Source organism: Candoia aspera, chromosome 2, assembly GCF_035149785.1.
Source record: "Candoia aspera isolate rCanAsp1 chromosome 2, rCanAsp1.hap2, whole genome shotgun sequence".
NCBI lineage: Eukaryota > Metazoa > Chordata > Lepidosauria > Squamata > Boidae > Candoia > Candoia aspera.
The window spans coordinates 239,226,046-239,247,817 of record NC_086154.1 but is presented as its reverse complement, the minus strand read 5'-3'; the positions used below and the strand labels follow the sequence as shown (position 1 = coordinate 239,247,817).

Genomic DNA, 21,772 nt, shown 5'->3' with positions numbered 1-21,772 from the left:
ACAGTGGCGATGAGTGCACTGTTGGGAGACTGAAGAACAGGTTAGGGATAGATCATCATGGAGAAAATCTATCGATGTGGCCACCAGGAGTCAAAAATGACTTGATACACATAATGAATCAAAGTGGAATATATTCTTAATTATACCAATGTTTAGAATCTAATAAGACAACAAGAATTGTAGATTTGGTTGGCATAGAGTTGGCTAAAAAAATTATAGAACACCAGAAGAGAAATCAACGATTTACGGCAATTGACTGAATTGTCTGTCTATATTTTAATTAGTCCTTTTTTGACAAAGAGCCAAGGAAAAGTTTTGTTAGCCCTTTGAAGTAGGCCACGCAAGGGCTATTGGAACTCGCTTGAGAGCCTGCCACAGCTTCTGTCCTTTTATACTAATGTTTTTCAAACTTGGTGCTGGGGAATTCTGGGAGTTGAAGTCCACACATCTTAAAGTTGCCAAGTTTGAAAAACACTGTTTTATACCATGTAGATCAAGGTGGGGTTACTTTTGAATCTCTTTGATATGCTTTTTTCCCAGGTCTGATATTTCATTTTCTGTCTCTATTGCCTATTAATGGTTTTTGTTTGCTCTCTTTGTCTCTGTCTCCCAACTTTTGAGTAATATGGTCAAAAGTTTTGTAATTTATAAACCTAATTTCTAGGTCTTTTTTCTCCTTTTGGTTGCTATGCTTATGAATCATGGACTTGTGTTAATCCATTTAATGCTTATACACACACACATTTGTACATTTATTTTATGGATTAGTTTGCCATAATAAAAGAAAATAAATGCTGGCTGGGAGCAACGGGAATTAAAACCCAGCGCACAAGAGTGCATCAGCTTGTGTTTGCATGGTACACTGAACCACAAGCCAGTCAATCATTTTTTAGCCTAATGTGTTGTATGAACGCCACATACTTCGTTTATGGTTTGGTGTTTGATGTAAACAGAGGAAAATGTACTAACTGAATAAACCATAATAAACCCTAAGTCGAGTTGGTGGGAATTGAGCATCTTTCCTTCTGCATGAAAATTAGTAAGCAGTGAACAATCATGCAACTCCTTTACATCTATAATTCACAAAAGATGAAAGGGCAAGACAAAGAATAGGAACATTTCACATAAATACTTACACTGATAAACCTGAAAAGAAGAAATTCTTGCACTATGAAAGTGGGGGAAATGAAAACCAGTTTTATTTACTTAAATAAGTTAAATAAATAAATATTTAAATAAGTTTTATTTATTTAAAGTGGAGGGGGAATCACAGTAAATTAAATTAAAATTGCAGTATTTTAAACAGCTGATTTAAGCTGCTTATAATACAGCAAGCAGAGAGCTGCTTTTTGCACTGGATGAAAAATAACCAAACATTAAGGAAAAGGATTTTAAATTCAGGCACAAATGTTTGCAGCACTCCTTCTGATGTTGCTATAATTTAGTGTGGTGGTTTCCTCCCAGGCTGGAAGATTTTGATGAGAACGAGCCTATTCCAGAAAAAATGTCAGCCTCAGGAATCAAGCAGTAATTCGCACCTGAGGCTGACTGTTGATGATGGAGATTCTGATCCTGAATGGCCATCCAGTCCGAGAATGTGCTGTGTACTCTGGAGATTTGAGCAAAGGTGCTCTGTACAACGTCTTGCAAAACAAGGATGGCAATGCCGTTAACGGGGACCCATCAGCCTACATTAGAATCGCCAGCCTTCAGCTCACTGTTGGGAAAACTGCTCCAGCCTGGGCTCCTTGCACTCATGCATTGAATCCCATGTGTATCCTGAACATCTGGCTCTCAGACCTTAGACCAGCTGACTCCATTTCCATGGCATCTGAACCTAGGTGAGTGACTGGACTACACTACCTCTGTCGTGCTTCAGCTTTGGATTCTTTCTCAGACAACTTCTCATGCCTTTGTAGGTATTGCTGGTGTGTGTCCATGTGCTTGCACACACTTGCCATTCTTACTTACTTACTTACTTATTTATTATTCAAATTATTCCTTGCCAAACCAAAGTACACCACTTGAGACTCAACTGCATGGGTAAGTTCAGCCTGGAACAGGAGAGTTTATTCCCACCTTGGAGAATACAGTGAAGCGAAGCTGCTTACTGTGCCACTATTGGCACAAAATGAAGTAGGCACTGATGCAAAACCAGCAGCTGAAACTGTAACTTTTGCTACTTACCACCTGGCTGAATGAACTATAGACCCAGCCACCACAGCTTGCCATCGCTCCTCTGAAATGGGACTGAAAATGTCCCATTGCTGTGCCACAGAAGTTCTGCAGGACTCTTGTCCAATTCCCAGCCTTCTTCACACAGTGCAAACTCTGCACAAGTCTGTGGCTGGAAGACTTCCCATCAGACTGTTATTGAGCGGGCTTCTGATCAACCTCCTGGGTCATGTTTGTGCTACAGTAGCAGAACTCTCGGCTGGACAATTTCAAAGAGTTGAGCAGGCAGCTCTGAACCGTGTTTCAGGACCAGGTGAAAGCCCAGACTGTCAACTGATGAATGCAAGAACTGCCAAGAGTACCATTCATTAGGTGAATATGTTTCTTACTAACTTTTAGCTCCTTATTTACTTATTAAATCAATTTTTATGGCTGTCCATTTCACAAATGTGACTCTGGGCAGCTAACATGTTAAAACAATAAAAGAATACGAAATAAAAAACCAACAATGGTCACTGAGGATGAACGCAACAAGACAATGAACAGAAGCCACTCACCAGGCCATCTCACCTCCCAACCTCCAGGCCTTGGAGTACATCCAGGTTTTCAGTACTTTATGGAAGGCCCGCAGGGTCAGGGCCAATCAGATCTTGGGGTGTTCCAGATGGCACGCTTGCTCAAGATTTGGCCTGGAATGAAGTAGTACTGATTGACAAGTTCCAGGAAAGGTTGCTGATGACATACTGGATGAATGGGCCAAAACTGCCTGCCTGGCCATACTGCACAATCTCATCCAACTCTTCCTGTACACTGACAGGCATCTCTAGTAATGCAAGGCCATTGCCCATGCTGGCAAGACTCCATGTGATTTCTGTAGGCAATCTCTCCTGTGCCTAATTCATTTCCCTTCCCTCGCAGAGTGGAAAGGTTGGAGAGGAAGGGATTACAAGAGAGTAAGAAGACGCACAATAGGGATATACTGGGCTGTTTGCATAGCATACTCACGGCTGCCAATGCCAGTGCATTGCTTTCAATGTGTATTCCCCATTGTGTGCCTGCTTACTCTCTTGTAATCTCTTCCTCTCCAATGAATGTAAATACAAACATTAATTCCATTCTTATTCAGTTATTAAACAGATTTATAAGGCCACCCAACTCACACATGGTGACTCTGGACAACTTACGAAATTAAATTTATTCTCGTTAATTATCCCAGGGCCCAGGTGAGCATTCTAAAGGGCGGGGGAATGGTTAGGAGTCAATCAAAAGCCGAAGGTGTGGTTTTGCCTAGAATGTTATTTTTGTTTCAGACAATACCAGTTTTGACAACAGATCTACCATTTAAACAATGGCAGAAAGATATCTCTTAAGTTCATCTGGCAAGGGAAGAAACCGAGAATTAAGTTTAAATTGTTACAAGATGCCAAAGAACAAGGAGGTTTAGGTTTACCTGATTTGAAATTGTACTTCGATGCTTGTTGTCTGCTCTGGATGAAGGAATGGGTGACTTTGAAGGACAAGATATTATTGGAACTAGAAGGACATGATCTTAGATTTGGATAGCATGCCTATCTGTGGTATGATAAAGTTAAAGTTAATGAAGATTTTAAACATTTTGTTAGGCGTGCCATACTGAGGGTTTGAAATCTTTGCGAAGCCTACTTTCGCATTTGCATAAAAGCTGGGGATGAGTGGAAAACTGCTTTTAATTGCCCACTAGGATCGTTTCAATACAAAGTCCTCCCTTTTGGGTTGGCAGGGGCGCCCGGAGTATTCATGCAATTGATTAATGAAGTATTACATGATCATTTATTTAAAGGGGTCCTGGTTTATTTAGATGTTCTTATTTACACTTAAACCGAGGAGGAACACGAACGCCTCCTCAGACAGGTGTTACGCAAACTTAGAGATGCCAAACTCTATGCCAAACTTTCCAAATGTGAGTTTCACAAAAAACAACTTGACTATCTGGGCTATTGAGTGTCTGACCGGGGTATAGAAATGGACCCTGAAAAAATTCAGGCGATTCTGAGTTGGGAGCGTCCCTGCACCCGGAGGCAATTGCAAAGTTTTCTAGGTTTCAGTAATTTCTATAGGCAATTTATCCAGGGGTTCGCTGAGATTGCTCTGCCCCTCACTGATTTACTCTGTACCAAGGGCTTGGGGGAGACATGCAAAGTAAAAAACCCTGGGGCGAAAGAAGTGAAAATAAGGCTGGGTTACTGAGAGGCCACTGTTTCTGACACTGGAAAGCAGTTTGTTCAAGTATCATTACCTTCCAGGATGTTGACAACATGAGTCTCCACACCACAGTGGTGTTCGCTTTCGTTGACTGTGATAGAAAGATGTGCCCTGATGATGCTCTGATCAATTCCACATTCTATGCTGTTGACCAAATCAGGTTGGTTCATCTACCTTTAGGGATGTTTCTCACTCCCAGAGCAAGAAAGTGCCCTACAGATTCATCTGTACAAGTTGCTGTTGACCACATTTTTGCTTCTTCCACAAATCCATTAACATCAGTATTAGCAGAGCTATTATAGAAGCTCCCAGGGAGCCTGGCAAGGATGTGGAATTGATCTGAAGTTCTAGTGAGTCACTTGTTAGTTTAAAAGTAAGTGTACAAATAAGATGTGTGATGGGGAATTCTCAGGAAACATGTCAATGGAAGCTTCATACCTGCAGTGGGAACACCTCCAACATGCTTGTCAGAAAGCCAGTTTAACCCTCGAGATGAAAATATTCCCTTTCTTTATACACCTGACTAAACCATTTCCCTAGTTTTCATATATTTTGATTATAATGCAGTTCTGTCAGCCTCACTAGGTAGACCAGACCAAGAAATCAACCCTGCAGGAAGGCTAAAACTACTTTTATTGAGATTGGCTACAATAAAAGAATCTAGGAAGTCTCATTGTGCTCTACTTACTTCTCCTTCTTATAGTTCAGTGAATCAGGGAGGCACCTGCCTGAGCTGCTTCTGAATGTTAACTCATCGTTCTGGACTTTAAAAAAATGCTTCAGCCCCTTTTGCCTGGGCAACAGTTCTTGTATATCTCTGTCAAGGTCATCTTCTGTAGTCTCTGTAAGTTCTGACATAAGGAACCCTCTTCCCCAACAAGAAGCAGATGTGTACGGTACTAGATATTTTATGTAAGCAAGTTCCAGTGAAGGAAATGAATGGTAATACTAGCTCTGTCTCTCTCGTTTGCTCGCCAGCAGACAAAGGCACTCCTTTTTCCTGCTGGCGGCTAGTAGTAGCACTTTTGCACAGTATGATTTTTAGTGGAAAGACTACATGTCCTGACAATATGAAATCATGGAATCATCTCTAAGACATGTATTTTAACCTTGTTCTGAAACATGTGCCAACTGATTTTAAAACATACTGTACAAAGAACTTTGCAAGGCAGAAACTTTTAAGGCAGTGACTCAAAGGTACTAGATGCTAGATGCACATGCAAATGTACTAGATGCACATGCAAATAGTGAATAGCACCTAACATACAGACTAGCAGTAGGAAAAAAAGAACATACAGAATATGTTGCTGAAGATACTAAGAGACAATAGTAGTTAACCAAGATATTCACTCAGAAGAATCTGAATAATAAACATATCTTACTATATTTACTATGTTGTCTGGGCAATTGTAGTTCAATAGCATCTGGAGAGCTGCATATTCCATGCATCTGAATACAAAACTACTGGTAACAGCTTTACTATATGTCAGCAACTCTGCTCTGTACGATGTCAAGTAGCAGTGCAAAAGAGCTGTTTTGTCAATCCCTTCAACAGTACCTGCCATGGATGAAGAGGCTTAGGTCCTAGAATCCTTTCTGTCTAAAGTTACTCTGTTATGTGAACTGGACAGCAAATAGATTTACAGGATTGCCATTAACACAGAGGCAAGTAGCCACATTTTCTACAACAATCACTGTAATTTTATTGTTCTTAATTTGACATTTATTTATTTATTTATTTATCTATCATATTTCTTCACCGCCCATCTTGTGTTGTGAGGACTCTATAAGACTAATAATTAAGGTATCTATCATTAGTCTTACATAAAGGAGTTGTTCAGCTTTTATTCATACAGTGTATTTCCAACCATGAAAACATTACACATACACAAAGCTCACCACTGTATAAGAAATCCTAAGACAAAGGTTTTTTCATTTGAATGATGGCAATGGAGCTGAGGTCTACTGAAGAACAAAATATGAGCAGGTCCAATGTATTTTTACAGAAGACAGCAAACACACACAAAGAAATGCATTCTTACTTCATTGTAACTGAAGTTGCAAAGATGTTGCTTGGCTAAAATTTGGGAATGACAAAGTAGAAAAAAGGAAAGTATTCATGGAATCGTAAGGTTTACTGTTTAAATGTTAAGAACCTGAAAGGCATAGCTATGTCTCATCCTGATAGTCAATGTCCTTCGTTAGAAAACATTGTGTGATTTATCTCTTTATGTTAACGGTCAGTTAGGAATTCATCCATCCTCACCATCACTGCTGCTCCATGCATCTTCATATGCAGGATTTAAGCACTGCTTAGAGAGCAACTTAAAAAAAAAAAAGGAAAAAGGAATTGCAATCATGGAAAATTAACTTGTGAATAGATTCTGTCTCTATAAATCCCCCATGACTGCCACCAGTGGAAAGAATTCTGCTATATTATCATATAGCAAAATGGAAATAACTGCATATAAGTGAAGGACAGGCTCATGACCAAGGTTGCTAGGAATTACTCATGTGTGCTAGCTGAAAGTAAAATCCTTCTTGTCTGCTTTCAAGTACTTTCCTTAAGAACAGCAGCCAAGCAGCTAAAAACAAGGGTCATGCTTCAGTCAATATTTTCCACTCTGCATGTGTTTTATCCCATACCATAACTTTTTCAGCAGTACTGAAAGGACAAGAAATAGAAGCCATGTCCTTGTCTGGAATGTAAAGGATTTCCTACATATATATAGTACACATCCTTCTAAATACTGAGCCAGTCTCCCTGGCCAAAGTACAAATATGATGACCCTATAGGGTAGATCCAAACACACCTCAAATCAGTACAAATTGAGACAATCTGCCATGAGGAGCTATAATTAGTCACACCCCCCATCAGTGACAAGTCCTTGTTGCTCACTAAAAAAGCCAACAAGCATTTTTTCCTTTCTACACACTTATCTATAAATGCTCTAGTTTTAGCCTCATTGTAGTGAAAACTATTTACCTTTTCAGAACGAGTATCATCAGGTTCTGGTTCTCTCAAATATGGTACCCAGGCAAGAATATTGCCATCTCTGCCACTGCTATAAAGTTCCTGCCATTAAGAAACAAACAAAATAATGTAACTATTACTGAATAAGGAAGGAGGATAGTTTGACACTATCTTAGCATCTGAGCATCTCAACATGCCACCTCAGCAACTTCAGCTAGGTTGACAGGGAAATACTCATTCAGAAATAAGCTCCAATAAGCTCAACAAGATTTCCTTCATAAAAAGCACATTTAGGATTATCCTAAATTACTGACAAAGCAAAAAGGAACTAAGAGCATCAGTTTATTCCACAAACCATATAAAGGCCTATATGAGCTAAGAACAGGCCATTTGGAAAACTGTAACATATCTAGCTAAGCTAACCACTTTGAAAGGCATCCTTCTCTTATCTCACCATTGTTTAATGGAAATATGAGCAAAGGCCTTTTGGGATCTTCTCCCAGACTTTGAAACACCTTGCTAGAGAAAGTATGGCTAGCTTCTTCTCCATTATCCTGCTGCAGATAACACTTTTTCAAATCCATATCTGGTGTATAAGGTGGCTTGAGTGCTAAGTTGGGTAATTAGTAATATATATATATATATTTAAATGTTAATTTTTAAACTGTGATAATGTTTTTTTAAATATTACTTTATCATTGTTAGCTACCTTAGGTGGTGGTATTTGTTGGTGAAAAGACTAAATATAAAGCTAATAAATTTGAAACATACTTGTGTTAAATTAAAATAAACAAATGCAAACAACATATGGTCAGTTATTCATTTCTGCCTTTGTACAGCAGATATCCTCTGGTTATATTGGATTACAATTTCAATCACTTCTGGAATTACAGTATGTAAGGTGTAGTCCATAACTGAAGGACCTAGGGAAGAACAGTTATTCCATTCAAAGAAATAACTCTTTAATGACTAATGGGGCAGACCTTTCAAACTATGCCCGCCAAACAAGTTCAGAATACTATTTCTGCTGCTCTACAGAGCAGCTGCAACAGTTTCTAAAGATATTTTCTTAAGGATTGTTGTTGGTTGTAGAGGTGTTGAGACAAGACACTTCCAAGAAAAGGCTTCTTATAACAAGTCATATTTATTTATAAATTAGCATCTTTATCCCACTTTTCACATAATGATCTAAAAATACGTTCTGTGGATCCTGAATAACACTAAAACACTGCACAAACTCAGATTTCAATTAGGGAAATTTAGGTTCATGAAGAGACTCCCATCTTGAATTAACTGTGCTACCAGCCTTTCAATTTCCAGAATGTTTAAAGCTTGGTGTCAGAAACAGCATTATATACAATTTGCATTCTATATAAGGAAATGGTTAGAAATGCTCCTTCTACCAAAATCTTCTAATCTACATGAATAAATGCGCTTGAGGTTTTGACCTCCATTGACTTGCAGAGCTAACGTCATCTCCAGTCATTTGGAAAACAAAAACATAGTTTAATATTCATACCTAAAATGTTTCCATGAATGATATAACTTTTGTAAGACACTTCTTATAGTAACTCAACTGGTTCCCTAGGTTGTAGTTTTTCATTATATACCTTTTTAACAGAGAACTTGACCTTAATTCATGTACTAGCATCATTATAATGCTAGCATGGTAGATTGCTTTAAAGATAAGAAGCTGCTTTAAATCAGTTCAGGCTGTTGGGCCATCTAGCTCAGTATTAGCCGATCTGATTAGCAGCACTCAATGGAGTCTCAAGCAGATGTGTTTTGTTTTGAAACTTCAAAGGTAGAATCTGGTTCCTTCAGTATGTTTAATTTAAAATCATTCCTGGTTGAATCCCTAATATATCCTCTTAAATAAGTAGTAGAGAAGAGAAAAACTCTTGCACAAACCTTTGACAGATGCTGCTAATGGGAAGAGACAATCTTAAAGAAATACTTCATCATTTGTCTAATAACCATAATCACTCAACTAAAACTCCATACATAGAAATAGTACCTTTTTTATTATGGCTTATATTGCTTGGGACAAACAACATCAAGAGACTGTTGTGAACAACTGCATCATATTCAAAGCTATAGTGAAAAGCTGAAAAACTTCGCCTTTTTACTCTAAAGAAGTTCACTTGAACTCTACTGCATGTTACTCTTATATGGACTATGTACTCAGTATAGCTCAATGTTTTAAGCAAAACTTGTTTGGTGACATGCTTAAATAATCTAAAATTCTCCAGAGGGCTTCACTTACCTGAAAATTAGGTTGAAAGACACAGCAGTCAACAGAACCATAATGTCCCCTAAGCGTAGTTATTAGGTCTCCTGAATAAATTGTATAAACAGCAACAGTGCTACTGCATGGCACAAATGCAAATTCTGAACTGCAGCCATGTGATACAGTAAACCTGAGTCCTTTTTTACTTTCATTGCTCACCTTCCCATAATTTACCTGTAAAGATATAAGGTCAAAAATTTAGCTCCCCAGTTTCACAAAGCACATGTCTAATGGTTTGTTAAATTTTAAAACAGGAGGTTATTTCCTATAACTTTACTATTGAATGTATTCTGCTGTAAAGAGAATCCCTTCCTGTTCCACAATAGCATTTATTCAATTTTAGACTTGAATAGCTCAGAACCACCTCATTTCTCTTTGAGAGAGAGAGGTAGCCTTTTGGTAGCTGGAGGCTACAATGGATAAGGAAGAATACCCAGGGGCAGGAAGAAGGCTCAAAATAGATAATTCTGTATCTTATGTGGGGGGGGGGATTTCACTCCCCCTTTTTTTTGTGGCAGGGAGCATTTCAGGATTTTCTCTGTTAGCTGTATTCTTGGACTTATAAAACAGATACGTCACCATTTATTAATTTATCTGATATTGTTAATGAAAGTTACAGTAATATTTTAAATGCTGATCTCTTATGCATGGTGATTATCAACAACATTCAGCAAAGACAATTTTGAATCTATAGGAATCTGGGTACCAATGGTTCTCCAAGTATTAGGCCTTGTCATCCAATGTAAAACCTTGCATTAATGTCACTATGAATGGAAGATTATGATATAGTTCACCACTTGCAGTGGAATTGTCCTGAAGTTTCAAATGTTGGAGATTACAGTACATCTGATAAAAAATTATTAGTATTGTAGGCAGTGTGTGGCCTCCTTTTTTAAATAGTAGTACAATTCCCATTGCTGGATTACAGTATATATTCTTAAGACTGCCACATACAGAAATTCTTTTTCTCTACAAACAGAATGCAATATTTGTATGAATAAGAATATATATGTATGTGCGTGTGTGTGTGTAATATTATGAATATAATTTTGGAATGAATAGAATGTCTTTTATGATATGGTTTTACTTATTCATAATATGTAGGATGAAGATAATGATTTCCTATAATATTTGTATGCTATGTTGTTAAACATGTTTGGCATGATGAAGTTTAATTTAATATCTAAATATGCTGGTACTCCTTAATACTGTGGCATATTTACATTTGGTTTAATATGAAATCTCTGGTTTCTAGTTAACTTTTTTTCCTGTTTCCCAGGGGACAAAACTAAGTTATACACATTTAAATGGCACAGAGCACAGGTTTTTTTGTTTGTTTTCTTTCTAGAACTGGATATATCCACAATTTTGCATCTATAAAAATAAGGCTGTAATCATATATACAGTTACTGTACCTGAAAATAATTTCCATTTAAGTCAATGGGGCTTATACTATTGAGTAGATACTGATAGGGTTGGGGTATAAACATTAACTGTAAACATTATTATTTTGAGACTGCATTCTATACATGTTTATTTGGAAGCTCTAGATGTCTCCTTTGGAACAAACAGCAGGTAAATATTTCTTCTTTGCCTTCCCCACATTAGTATATGTGTTGGGTTGAGTTACTTGAAATCATTAAGGGATTATTATACTTAAATCCCCCTACAGTGAGGAACCTTCTGAAACCCTTTTGTGATACGTTTGCAGGGTATTTTTTCTGATAAAGCAATTCAAATCTGCTTAGATCTAAACTCTACATTGGATAACACTGGTGAGAAGGATTGACAGAAGAATGTTAGTCCTATTACTAATGATGTAAATAAGTATCTTGGAGGTATAACACTTCTTTGGATAAATGCCCACCTTGGGATGCTAGAGAACATCTGCCTAAATGCATACTAGAAATCTGTCTTTGTCAGAGGAACATGTTCCAGTCCCTTTAAGAAGGTAAGACTTTTGTTTAAACAATAGTCATTAACTATCATCACCATACATTTCTGACCAGTCTCAAATCAAACCTTTTTGAGTCAAGTCTTAGAGCATATGTGGCATCAAAACTTCAGGTTCTCTTGAATGAAGCTGATTATCTGGATTCCTTTTAATCCAGACACATGTCCAGATTTGGAATAAATAACTTATCAGTTTTTCTTAACATCAATCAAAATCTTGTTTCTTAAGACCATTATCCTGCATCTTATATTCTGGGATGACAGAGAACAGAACAGGTTTTCACCTTCTTCTGTTAGGCACCCCTCCAACAACTTAAAATGTGTTATATATGCCTACCTCAATCTTTTCTTCCCAAAGCTAAACAATCCCAGTTATTTCAACCTCTCTTCATGGGGCTTAGTTTCCAGCTTCCTGATCATCCTCATTAACCTTTTTTTCCTTCTCAAAGTGTCAGAGCTAGAAATGGACACAATATTCAGAATGAAGAATGGAGGGGAACACTTACTTCCTTGTCTGCATTCAATTCATTTAGAGTTACAGAATTTTTTTAGGACAAAAGGTAGATGATTTCAAAATAATTTAATCATCCTCATCACCTGACAAAAATAAAGATTTACATTACAACTGTTAGCAAACCCAGAGATGCCCATGGGTGAATAAAACAAAACCAGGAGTACACTACTCACATCGTAACAATGGCTTTTTCAAGACTGAACTAACACACAGAGTCTTAACACAAACAATGGGAGGGTAGGCATGGAGGAATAAATACCTTTCTTTGTGCAGCCTTGCAGATAGTTTTCATGCATAAGAACTACTGATCAGTTTATTAGTCTTCTTATATAGTTGAAGGTTTTTTTAGACAATTTAAAATGGAATGTATACTTTCATTAAACCGATGGGGGGAGCGTTCTTATAAAGCACACCAACTTAAAATAGAACACCTTGGCAATACAAAGGAAGGTTAAAATGCAGCTGCCTTTTCTACTAGCAGTAGTTAAGAAAAGAACAGCATTAGTCAGGAGTGTTTACTAAAGCTTAATAATCTACCATCACTAAAAAGTATGGACTAAGGCACACGGAAGAGATAATCTTGCAACCAGTTCTCTTTAATATAGAACAAGAATATTTTGAGAATGTAAAACTGGAGCATGATGAAAAGATTAATGAACTGGTAAGAGTGCTTTGGTAAACAAATAGCCTGAACTAACAATTTTAAATCAATAATACTTTAGTCTATATATCCAGCAGAATGAAGGGAGAGTAATACAGAAAGTGGCAGTCATGGACTACATTACTGCAAATAATGTGTAGGATACCAACTTTGAATGCAAGCTTGTACAAAAGTATGTTTGACAATAGAAAATTAGCCTCAGCCTCTAGCTCATCCCATTGTTCCAATACCATTTTTCCTCCTGAGTGCAGGCAAATGTTAATGCTGGGCAATATTAAAAAATATTATCTCATGTTTCAGGGTAGGTAGCATTTGACAGAACAGAGGTTGCAATTCAGCCCCCTGACCCTCTGGAAGGTCACAGGAAGCCATCTGGTAATGTGGCAGTGTAACCAGAAAGGGGCCAAAGGTTTTCAGCCTATATTGTAGTGGGTGTGTTTATGTGTGTTATGTGTGGTTGGCTGGTTGATTAGTTGGTTTTAGGAAGGCCTTTGTGAGGCAAACTGCTTCTCTCCTCCAAACCTAAATTGCCTCAAATTACTACTTTTTCTTAACATTTTCAGGCTGTTTTTCTCAGAGGGTTAAGGGAGGGGGTTGAATTTTTGCCTCCCATCTCCACCTTAAGAACATAGAAAAAGGGGGAAAAATAGGCTGAAATTTGTGCCCAAACCAGAGATTTTGGACTATTTGGGAGAGTTTTTTGGTGGGAGAGGTTAAGGGTGGATGGGAACAGGAGACTTCTCTGAAAACTGAAATTCAGCCATTTTGCCACGAGTGTTCATGACATGATCTTAGGGGAACTACAAATGGGATACCAAATGGGATACTATGAAGGCATAAGACCTGCTCTATACGAGGCTAGAAATGGTATAGGCTGTTCTTTTATCTTGTCCTATCCGACTATATCCATCCCAGATCTAAGTCACCTAATAATTTTGGACCACAATTGCCATCATTTCTGACTACTCTTCAGTCTATTTTAGGATTGATGGGAAGTATTGTTCAAAATATCTGGAGAACTGGGAAACCTGTTCTGCTGCACATCTCTCATTCTATTGCTATTTAAATAGCAGAAATGTTTTCTCTTTATTGTGTTTGCCATTTGAGAAGTAACAGAAAAATGTACAGAGAATAGTGAACTAAGGTGATAAATGAGGAAAGGAACATCACATTTTTCACTAGGCTCCCTCCCTGTGTTCTACAGCTGATCCCTCCTGCAGTGACCTGTTGACTGAATTTAAAAGATTCATGTCAGTTAAAACTTGCCTTATATAGACTCAGAGAATCCAGTCAGTGCTGCTTGTACTGGGGTAATGACTCTTAGGGAAGGTTTCCAAAAGAGGTAATTCGTAGTACAACTACCTTGAGAAGCCAAGGGTTGCACTTGGGGCTTTCTGCCCACCTTGAAACAAGCTTTATTTAGTCACATTTTTCTTCTTTTGGCTCATCAGGATCTCAAGGTCAACTGAATACTTATATAGAACATATATGTAATCACAAGTATAAGTGACATATTTTTGTGACTAAGTAATTATCCAAGAACTGGCTGAGGATATCTTTTTGAGTATCTCATTTTGTGATTGAAAACTAACCTTCTAGCAGCTTATAAGGTGTGGTTGTGGGAAAAGTTTTACTAACTTGCAAAACTGAAGTTTATCTCCAAATATCATTAAAACAAACAGTGACATGGAAGATCACATTAATTACTGTGGACAAATGAATTATACTAGTATAGATGTTAACACTTGTATCACAAGCATACTGCTTTTTTAAATATACAGCCTCACACAAGCTATTACAATTTTTTGCTTAAAAAACACAAAAAGTAGAGTTGCTCCAAGGCTATATGTGGTTTTCTAAAACCTTGGGTGATGATCCCTGAGCCTTTCTAAAAGTTAGGACCAAAACGTAATTTGAATGTTATTGAATGAAATATATTGTAAACACTTAACTGTATTTAACTCAATTTAAAGTTAAAATTTGAAGTTAGTTCGTATCCAGGACCTGTTCATTTCTTGAAGTGTGGTCAGCAAAATTCTACTAGAAAGTCAAATTCAGCCCTCAGCCCGCCAAACTGTGCACCCCTAAAAACCAACTTGGTCAACATTACAAGATCCCTTGGTCATTTTAGAAAAGGTCTTGGTAGAGCTAAAATTACAACTCACTGAGTATAAACAACTGAAGAACATTACTAAAATAAACACTGACAATTTACAAGAACTTTGAAACAAAGTTTAAAATATCCCATCAAAGTTTGAAACAAAAGGTGAATATCCTATTTTACAAAATTAGTGATCTCATGTTCTAAAGAAGATCAGATCTGTGTCTTATGATCCTAAGATGAGATTAATTCAGATAGACAGATAGAACTACGGTGGTGCTTAAAAGTTTGGGAACCCTTTTGAATTTTCAGTATTTCTACATAAATATGACTTAAAACATGACCTGTTCCCCACACAAGTCTTAAAACTAGATACTGTAAAGAGAATCCAATTAAACAAATGAGTCAAAGACATACATATACTAGGTACGATCCTACGGAAAGAAGTAAAGGAAAGTCAGGAATTTTTCAAAAATAGGTTGCTGGAAGTTTAACTACATACCATCGTAATAAAAAAAATGGGGGAAACTCAGGAAATCACTGTGGAGGCATAGGTGACCCTTGATTGAGCTAAGCACTAAGAGAGACATATATAAGAAATGGAAGATAAATAAAATCACCAATTAGGTATACTAGCAAGTTGGTAATATCCGCAGAAATTTAGAAAGAACAAGTGAATGCCCTCACGCTTGTAAGGAAAGCTGAAATCAACAAAAAAGGCTTTTTTGGCCCTTAGTAATAAGATGAGGAAAAGGGAACTGGTGGGCTTGTTGCTTAGGAAAGATTTAGAAGGTAACATGATATCAAGGCAAGGCAGAACTCCTCATGCCCTTCTCCCCAGAGGGGAACTGTATTTAAATGGACCTAAGCAGAACAATGGGCAAGGAGGGTGGAAGAACTCAAGGCAAGTAAAGAGATGGTGAAGGAGCACCAACCACTATGAATGAGTTTAAGTCTCCAGGACCAGACCTATTATGCCCTGAAGCCTGTGGATGTCATCTTGGAGCTCTATTCTGTCCTGTTTCAGAAATTATGGAGGACAGGTGCAGTCCTATAGGAGGGCAAATATTGTTCCTGCTTTCAAAAAGGAGAGAGGGAGAGAGAGAAATGAACTAGAAAGCTACAGTCATATCAATTTGATTTCAAAAAATGGGCAAAACATAGAAGCCAGCATAGGTTTATCAAAAGTAAACCATACCAAACCAACCTGATTTCCTTTTTCAATACAGTGACCAGTTTAGCTGACCAGGCAAATATGGCAGACGCTGTATAACTCAAGTTTTATGTTTGGGTAGAAAAAAAAAAGGCATGAAGATAAGATAGAGAAGATGTACTGGGTGACAATACATGCAAACAAGATTTGAGTGTTTGGGTGAGTCACAAGATGAAAATGAGTCAATAGTGTGATGTAGCTGCAAAAAGAGCAAATGCAGTTTCCAGGCTGCATCAACAGTAGTGTCAAGATCAAGAGAAGTCATTGTTCCTTTCTATTCTACATTGGCCAACTACACCTAAAATACTTTATCCAGTTCTGAACATCACATTTTAAGAAAGACATGGACAAACTGGAGCATGTCTGGAGGAAAATAACTAAGAAGATAAGGAACTTGAAGGGAGAAAATAATGAACTGTTGGAGGCTAAATATGCTTAGCATGGAGATGAAAAGCCTGTGGGTAGACATGACAACTGTCTTCAAGTATCTGAAGGGCTGTTACGTAGAAGATGGGGCAGAATTGTTCAGAGTTCTTTCAGAAGATAGAAAAAGAAATTGTGCATTTAAATTACAAGGAAATTTAAGCTGGACGTAAGGAAAAAAGTTCTAATAATAAACTGTTCAATAGATTATATGAAAAAGTGATAGATTCTCCTTCATGGGAAGTGGTTGAACAGAGGGTGAATGGCCAACTGGTTGGGATGCTTTAGTAATGGATTCCTACAATAGGCAAGGGGTTGGACTAGATGATCTCTAAGTTACCTTTCAGCCCTTACAGTCTATGACTTTATATATAAGCTTTCAACTCATACATGCTTCTGGAATAGAAATACTCTGCTTAAAGGAAATAATATGTTTATTTCTACAGCAGCTTCCCCACAGCAGATGCCTACTATACTTTGTATTAAGAAACAACATAGCTAAGAATTGGCCTTAAGTATAATTTGACTATCCATGGTGAATCCAACAGTTGATGCTGGATTTCTGTTCTCCATGATAACTTTTTCCTCTCCTCCTATCTGCAATACAGTACTCTACTTGCCTCATACATATTAACTGAACACCAACCCTCCAAAGAAGATTCAAGGTAATGAGCAAAGTAGAGAGGAATTCAATTTTGTCAGGGATCTCTGTTCTGCTGGTGTAAGGACACCACTGGATATATCCCTGAGTATCCACACCCCACCCCAAAAACCTTAAGACATTGCTTCTTAATATACTTTTGCAAACTGCTTCCATGCACTGTTGGTAGTGTTAGCTAATGCATGGTTTAATGACTAAAATTATTTCTAATTTCTGACATAAACGCTTAAGGTCATAGGCCATGCAAATTAGATTCCTACCGTAGAGCAAGCTCTCTTATAAATATCTCAAAGAGGCTAGAAAGGAAGAGCCTAATAAGCCTTGAGTGCAGGCTAGTAAGGTAATAGTTTCTTAATTTAAATTTTATGGCCAACATTCAGTATGCTGAAACCCGTTAATTACCACAAGAAAAACATCAAATTATGCTGGATTTAGGTCTGCAAACTTTTTTTTAAAATCATGTTATTATGTTTCAGTTCCATTATTTCCCTAGAGTTCTCTTCCCAATATTCACATCATCTTATTATACTGTTCTATCCACGTTGTGAGCTCCACTATCTTGTGTACAATTCTGTAATAATAAAGGATACATTTATATCACTCCATTATATAAAAAATACCCATCTTCCCACATACTTTCACAATTTATGAGCTGAGATATTCTAAAAGAAAGGAAGAAAGAGGCAAAATCCCTTCTAAAATATTGCCTTGATAACAGAATCTCTGTTAACTCAGGATTTCTAAACAAGCTGTGCAACACACACTAGATCTCTGGATGACAGTGGCATACAGTTTTAACCAAAAACCTGAGCTGCCTTTTTTGTATTCATAATCTGCCAATTGTTCCAATTCTTATGAATTCAAGTTACCTTGATGTAGGCAAAGTACCAGAATTGCTTTAAAAGACTGGAGATATACAATTCCAAATTTCTAACCAAACACTTCTTACCAGTGTGTTCTCTCCACTTGAACTGTTCCAAAGTCTCATGCGATCATCTGTACCAGTTGTCAAAAGGTGAAGCCCATCACAGGTAAAACACAAGCCATTGACTCTTCCATTATGGGCAGTATTTACTGTCAGGAAAATATGCACAATTTGGAATTCAATACAGCCATATATATAGCCTGGTATTGCAAAAAATAATTGTCGTATTGTAAAAATGTGCTTTGAATAAAAATTATACAAAAAAAATCCTGTTATGTAACAATGTTTATTGTGGAAAAGTTAAGTATTGTACTTAAGGATGGTAATATTACTGGTAATATTACTGGAATAATATCTACATCAAGGCAAAAACGTAATTTTTATTTTCTTCTTGAAGAAAAACATAAAAGAAGGATCAAATAGGAAAAAAAGATTAAATATCTGACTGAGCAATTTATTGTTAAATAGCAGCCAACTATTTTTAATTTCATTTGTTTTATTATAGAATGCCATTGTCCAAATTTTTATCATCCATGTATTATCTTATTTTTCTTCCGCTAATACCACTTTCAGTGGCTAATTTTTAGCTAGATCTGTGCAGAGTTCCTAAGAGGAGTTCCACCTGTATGCACTTGCAGTAAAAATGGAGTAATGGGTGGCCCCAGTCACTGACATTTGCATTAATGACTCCTCACTTGGCTAGTTACAGCATGTGACAAGTGGAATCATGGAATGTAAGGGCTAGAAAGCACTTTGGATTTCATCTGTTTCAGCTCCCTGCCCAATGCAATACTTCTACATGTGACCTTGACTACAGCAAAACTAAGGGCAGCTTATTGTTCCCTTGCTAATTAACACCACCATTATGCTTGAATTTTTTTTTTAAAGTAAGATGCTGCTATACCACCTTAATTTCACAGAATAATGTATATATTCCATTGGCATATCTACTAGCATGGCACACCACAGAAGAGGGAAAAAAGCAGAAAGACATTTCCATACTATTCCCCAGTTAAAATTAATCAGACTAGTGAGAGCTATTTGCATCCAAGGAAAGACATGAAGATGAACAGGATTCTGATAATCCTAGACTACTTTTGCTGGTAAGGAACAGACACATGGCCTTAAACCAGCCAGAGTTAATCCCTTTCAAATTACAAAAGTTTCACTGTGGGAGATTTCAACATATTAATTTCAACACACTGAAATCATAATTATTGTCTGAATCATTCAATTACTAGCAATCATAATTACAGTTTTATTCAATTACTAGCAATCATAATTACAGTTTTAAAACAACTAGGAAAACATTTTTTCTGTTGAGAATTGCATTTCCTTGGGGGAATATATTGGTGTCATATGCTAGCAGTGGGTGAGACAAAAGCCAGTTATTTTAAAAAAGGTCATGAAACATTTCATATAGCATTTAGTACTAACCATATCATTTATCCTGGACTATACAATAGAAGTGTTCCCTTTTAATATGAACCTATATTGCAGTAAATCTGGAGTATTGATATATAAAATATATTACTTGCTTCAGAAGCTGCTTTTGATTTCTCCCCATTATGTTGATCAAGAGTAATTAGACAGGCAGATGCTCTCCTTACATCCCACAATTTCACTCTACTATCAGCACTAAAAGAAAAACAAAACTCTGTAATGACTTATGAGCAATAGAAATGAACTTTCAATATGCTACACACTTTCATAATGACAGTGTCTTATTTTTGTTAACTTGAATATATTGAAATGTTCTTTTATAAATGCAGAGAATGACCTCTGGCAGATTCTCCTGGAGCCACACTATAATTTCCTCCACCCCCTCCCCAATATTCTGCAAACAAACTCTAAAACACTCCCTCCAAAAGCACTACCATCTATTTTAAACTCTTACAGGAGTCAGCAGACATCAGTTACTGCGAAAGATAAAGCCTGTCTTTTTAATGACTGAAAGAGGGAAGTGAAACATTGGTAAGAGGCCGTAGGTCATACTGACAATGCCTATGGGTTGTATTTGACCTTTGTATGTATTATAAAAGCATTTCATGTATTCATTCACTCTGACCTTAGCCCACAAAGTACTTACAAAGTAGCTATAAAAAGGAAATTATTAAAACCATCATATTGGATCCATAAAATTTACATTAAAACAAGTAAGAAAGATTATTTCTTTTTTAAAAACCTGGTACCTCAAAACCATCAGGTTAGGTGTGAGGAGGGTTTTAGTTTACTTCAGGACTTCTAAAATATTCCTAAGTATCACTGTGCTTTTTCTGGAGGCACACAGGTTAAATCAATCTCTACTTAAACATTAGAAACTAGCTTTTTATCTAGTCTCAATATAAACTAACTATATGAAAAATCTCAAGAACTGTATTGTATATAAAATGAGCTGAATTTTGAAAGCAGCAGGTTATTTTTTCTTCCTAGAAGAATTCTAATGGGACATTTATTACCCTTCTGATCACACATTGGTGGTTTTTATTTAATGAACACACACTGCTGATACAGGTATCAAAAAAGCAAAGTTTGAAAAAAATACAGGGACTATTAAAATATTTATTCAGCAATAATATATTAAATCATTGGCTTCAGCACAGCTACACATATTCCAATCAAATGTAGCTTATTTTAAATTCCAATGACAAGGTCTACATTCATGATTTAAAAGCAATTCTCTGCATTCTAGCTTAGGAGAAAAATGCTGCCAACACGGGCATTTAAGGACAGAGGTGAGGGACATGGTGACACGGGCTGAAGTGACCATTACATAAATGCCATGGCTTATGTACTTGCATCAGGTGATTTAAGGCAAGTATGTAATCATGGCACTTGCATGATTACATCATTGTGCAAATTATGCAAGATGTCATTTTCTACATCATTGCATTTTGCATGGATGCCACTGTCAAAGAAATTCAGAATAAGTTTTTTAAAAAAACTGGTTGTCTTTAATAAACACTGCTTTACTTTCTGGGTTTCTTTTACCTTCCAGTTGCTAAAATAAATTCATAACGTGGTGACCAAGATAATGCTAGTATTTCTTGTGTGTGACCTAAAAACACAAAAGCATAATATTTTTGGTTTATTAATCAAGAGAGGTTTAACGTTATTTTCCATTATTCTCCTCCTACCTACATTACTGCAAATTCTTGAACAGACTTTAATAGTCTATTGTCTTTAAAAGAAATCAGTAACATCCTGAATTTGCATTTTTGTAACAAAGTGCAATCTCTGTGAATTGCAAAGTTCATGCAAATAACTAATAGAAATAACTCTTTAACTCTAAAATAATGTGTACAAATTAATTACATAAACACTAATTCTTTTTGACAGATGCAGTGCCAAATATCAGATTATCTGTAAGAATAACTAGTTCTCTGAAGGAACTGTTGAGGACCACAGAATAAGCAGAAACGTCGTGTTACTTTATACATCAACATAAATTCAGACACATAATCCTGTAATGGAGGAAAAATAGAATTTGTGATAAAATTTACAGATACAGCAGAATTAAAGGGTAGAATTCTAAGACAGACTGCAGATGCAATAATTTTAAATATTTACAGGATTTTATTAGATTTGCATCCAAAATGACATTCCTTACTTATACCCTGAAACAACACAGGTAAATTATA

At 36.7% G+C, this 21,772-nt stretch overlaps 1 protein-coding gene across 4 annotated transcripts in view; it reads right to left on the bottom strand.

Moving 5' to 3' along the window:
• Positions 1-5,829: 5,829 nt before the first annotated feature.
• ERCC8 (ERCC excision repair 8, CSA ubiquitin ligase complex subunit) overlaps positions 5,830-21,772 on the bottom strand; it is a 30,433-nt gene continuing 14,490 nt past the window's right edge. For 2 of the 4 annotated variants that reach the window (XM_063295621.1, XM_063295623.1), the window contains exons 5-10: positions 21,123-21,189; positions 19,666-19,769; positions 18,156-18,280; positions 9,657-9,854; positions 7,403-7,492; positions 5,833-6,740 (exon numbers count right to left, since the gene is read on the bottom strand). In XM_063295621.1, coding sequence (XP_063151691.1) covers positions 6,669-6,740; positions 7,403-7,492; positions 9,657-9,854; positions 18,156-18,280; positions 19,666-19,769; positions 21,123-21,189 — 656 coding nt within the window. In that variant the 3' untranslated portion in view covers positions 5,833-6,668. Of the gene's footprint in view, positions 6,741-7,402; positions 7,493-9,656; positions 9,855-18,155; positions 18,281-19,665; positions 19,770-21,122; positions 21,190-21,772 lie in introns of all 4 variants that reach the window. The other 2 variants (XM_063295619.1, XM_063295620.1) reach the window with 2 other exon arrangements.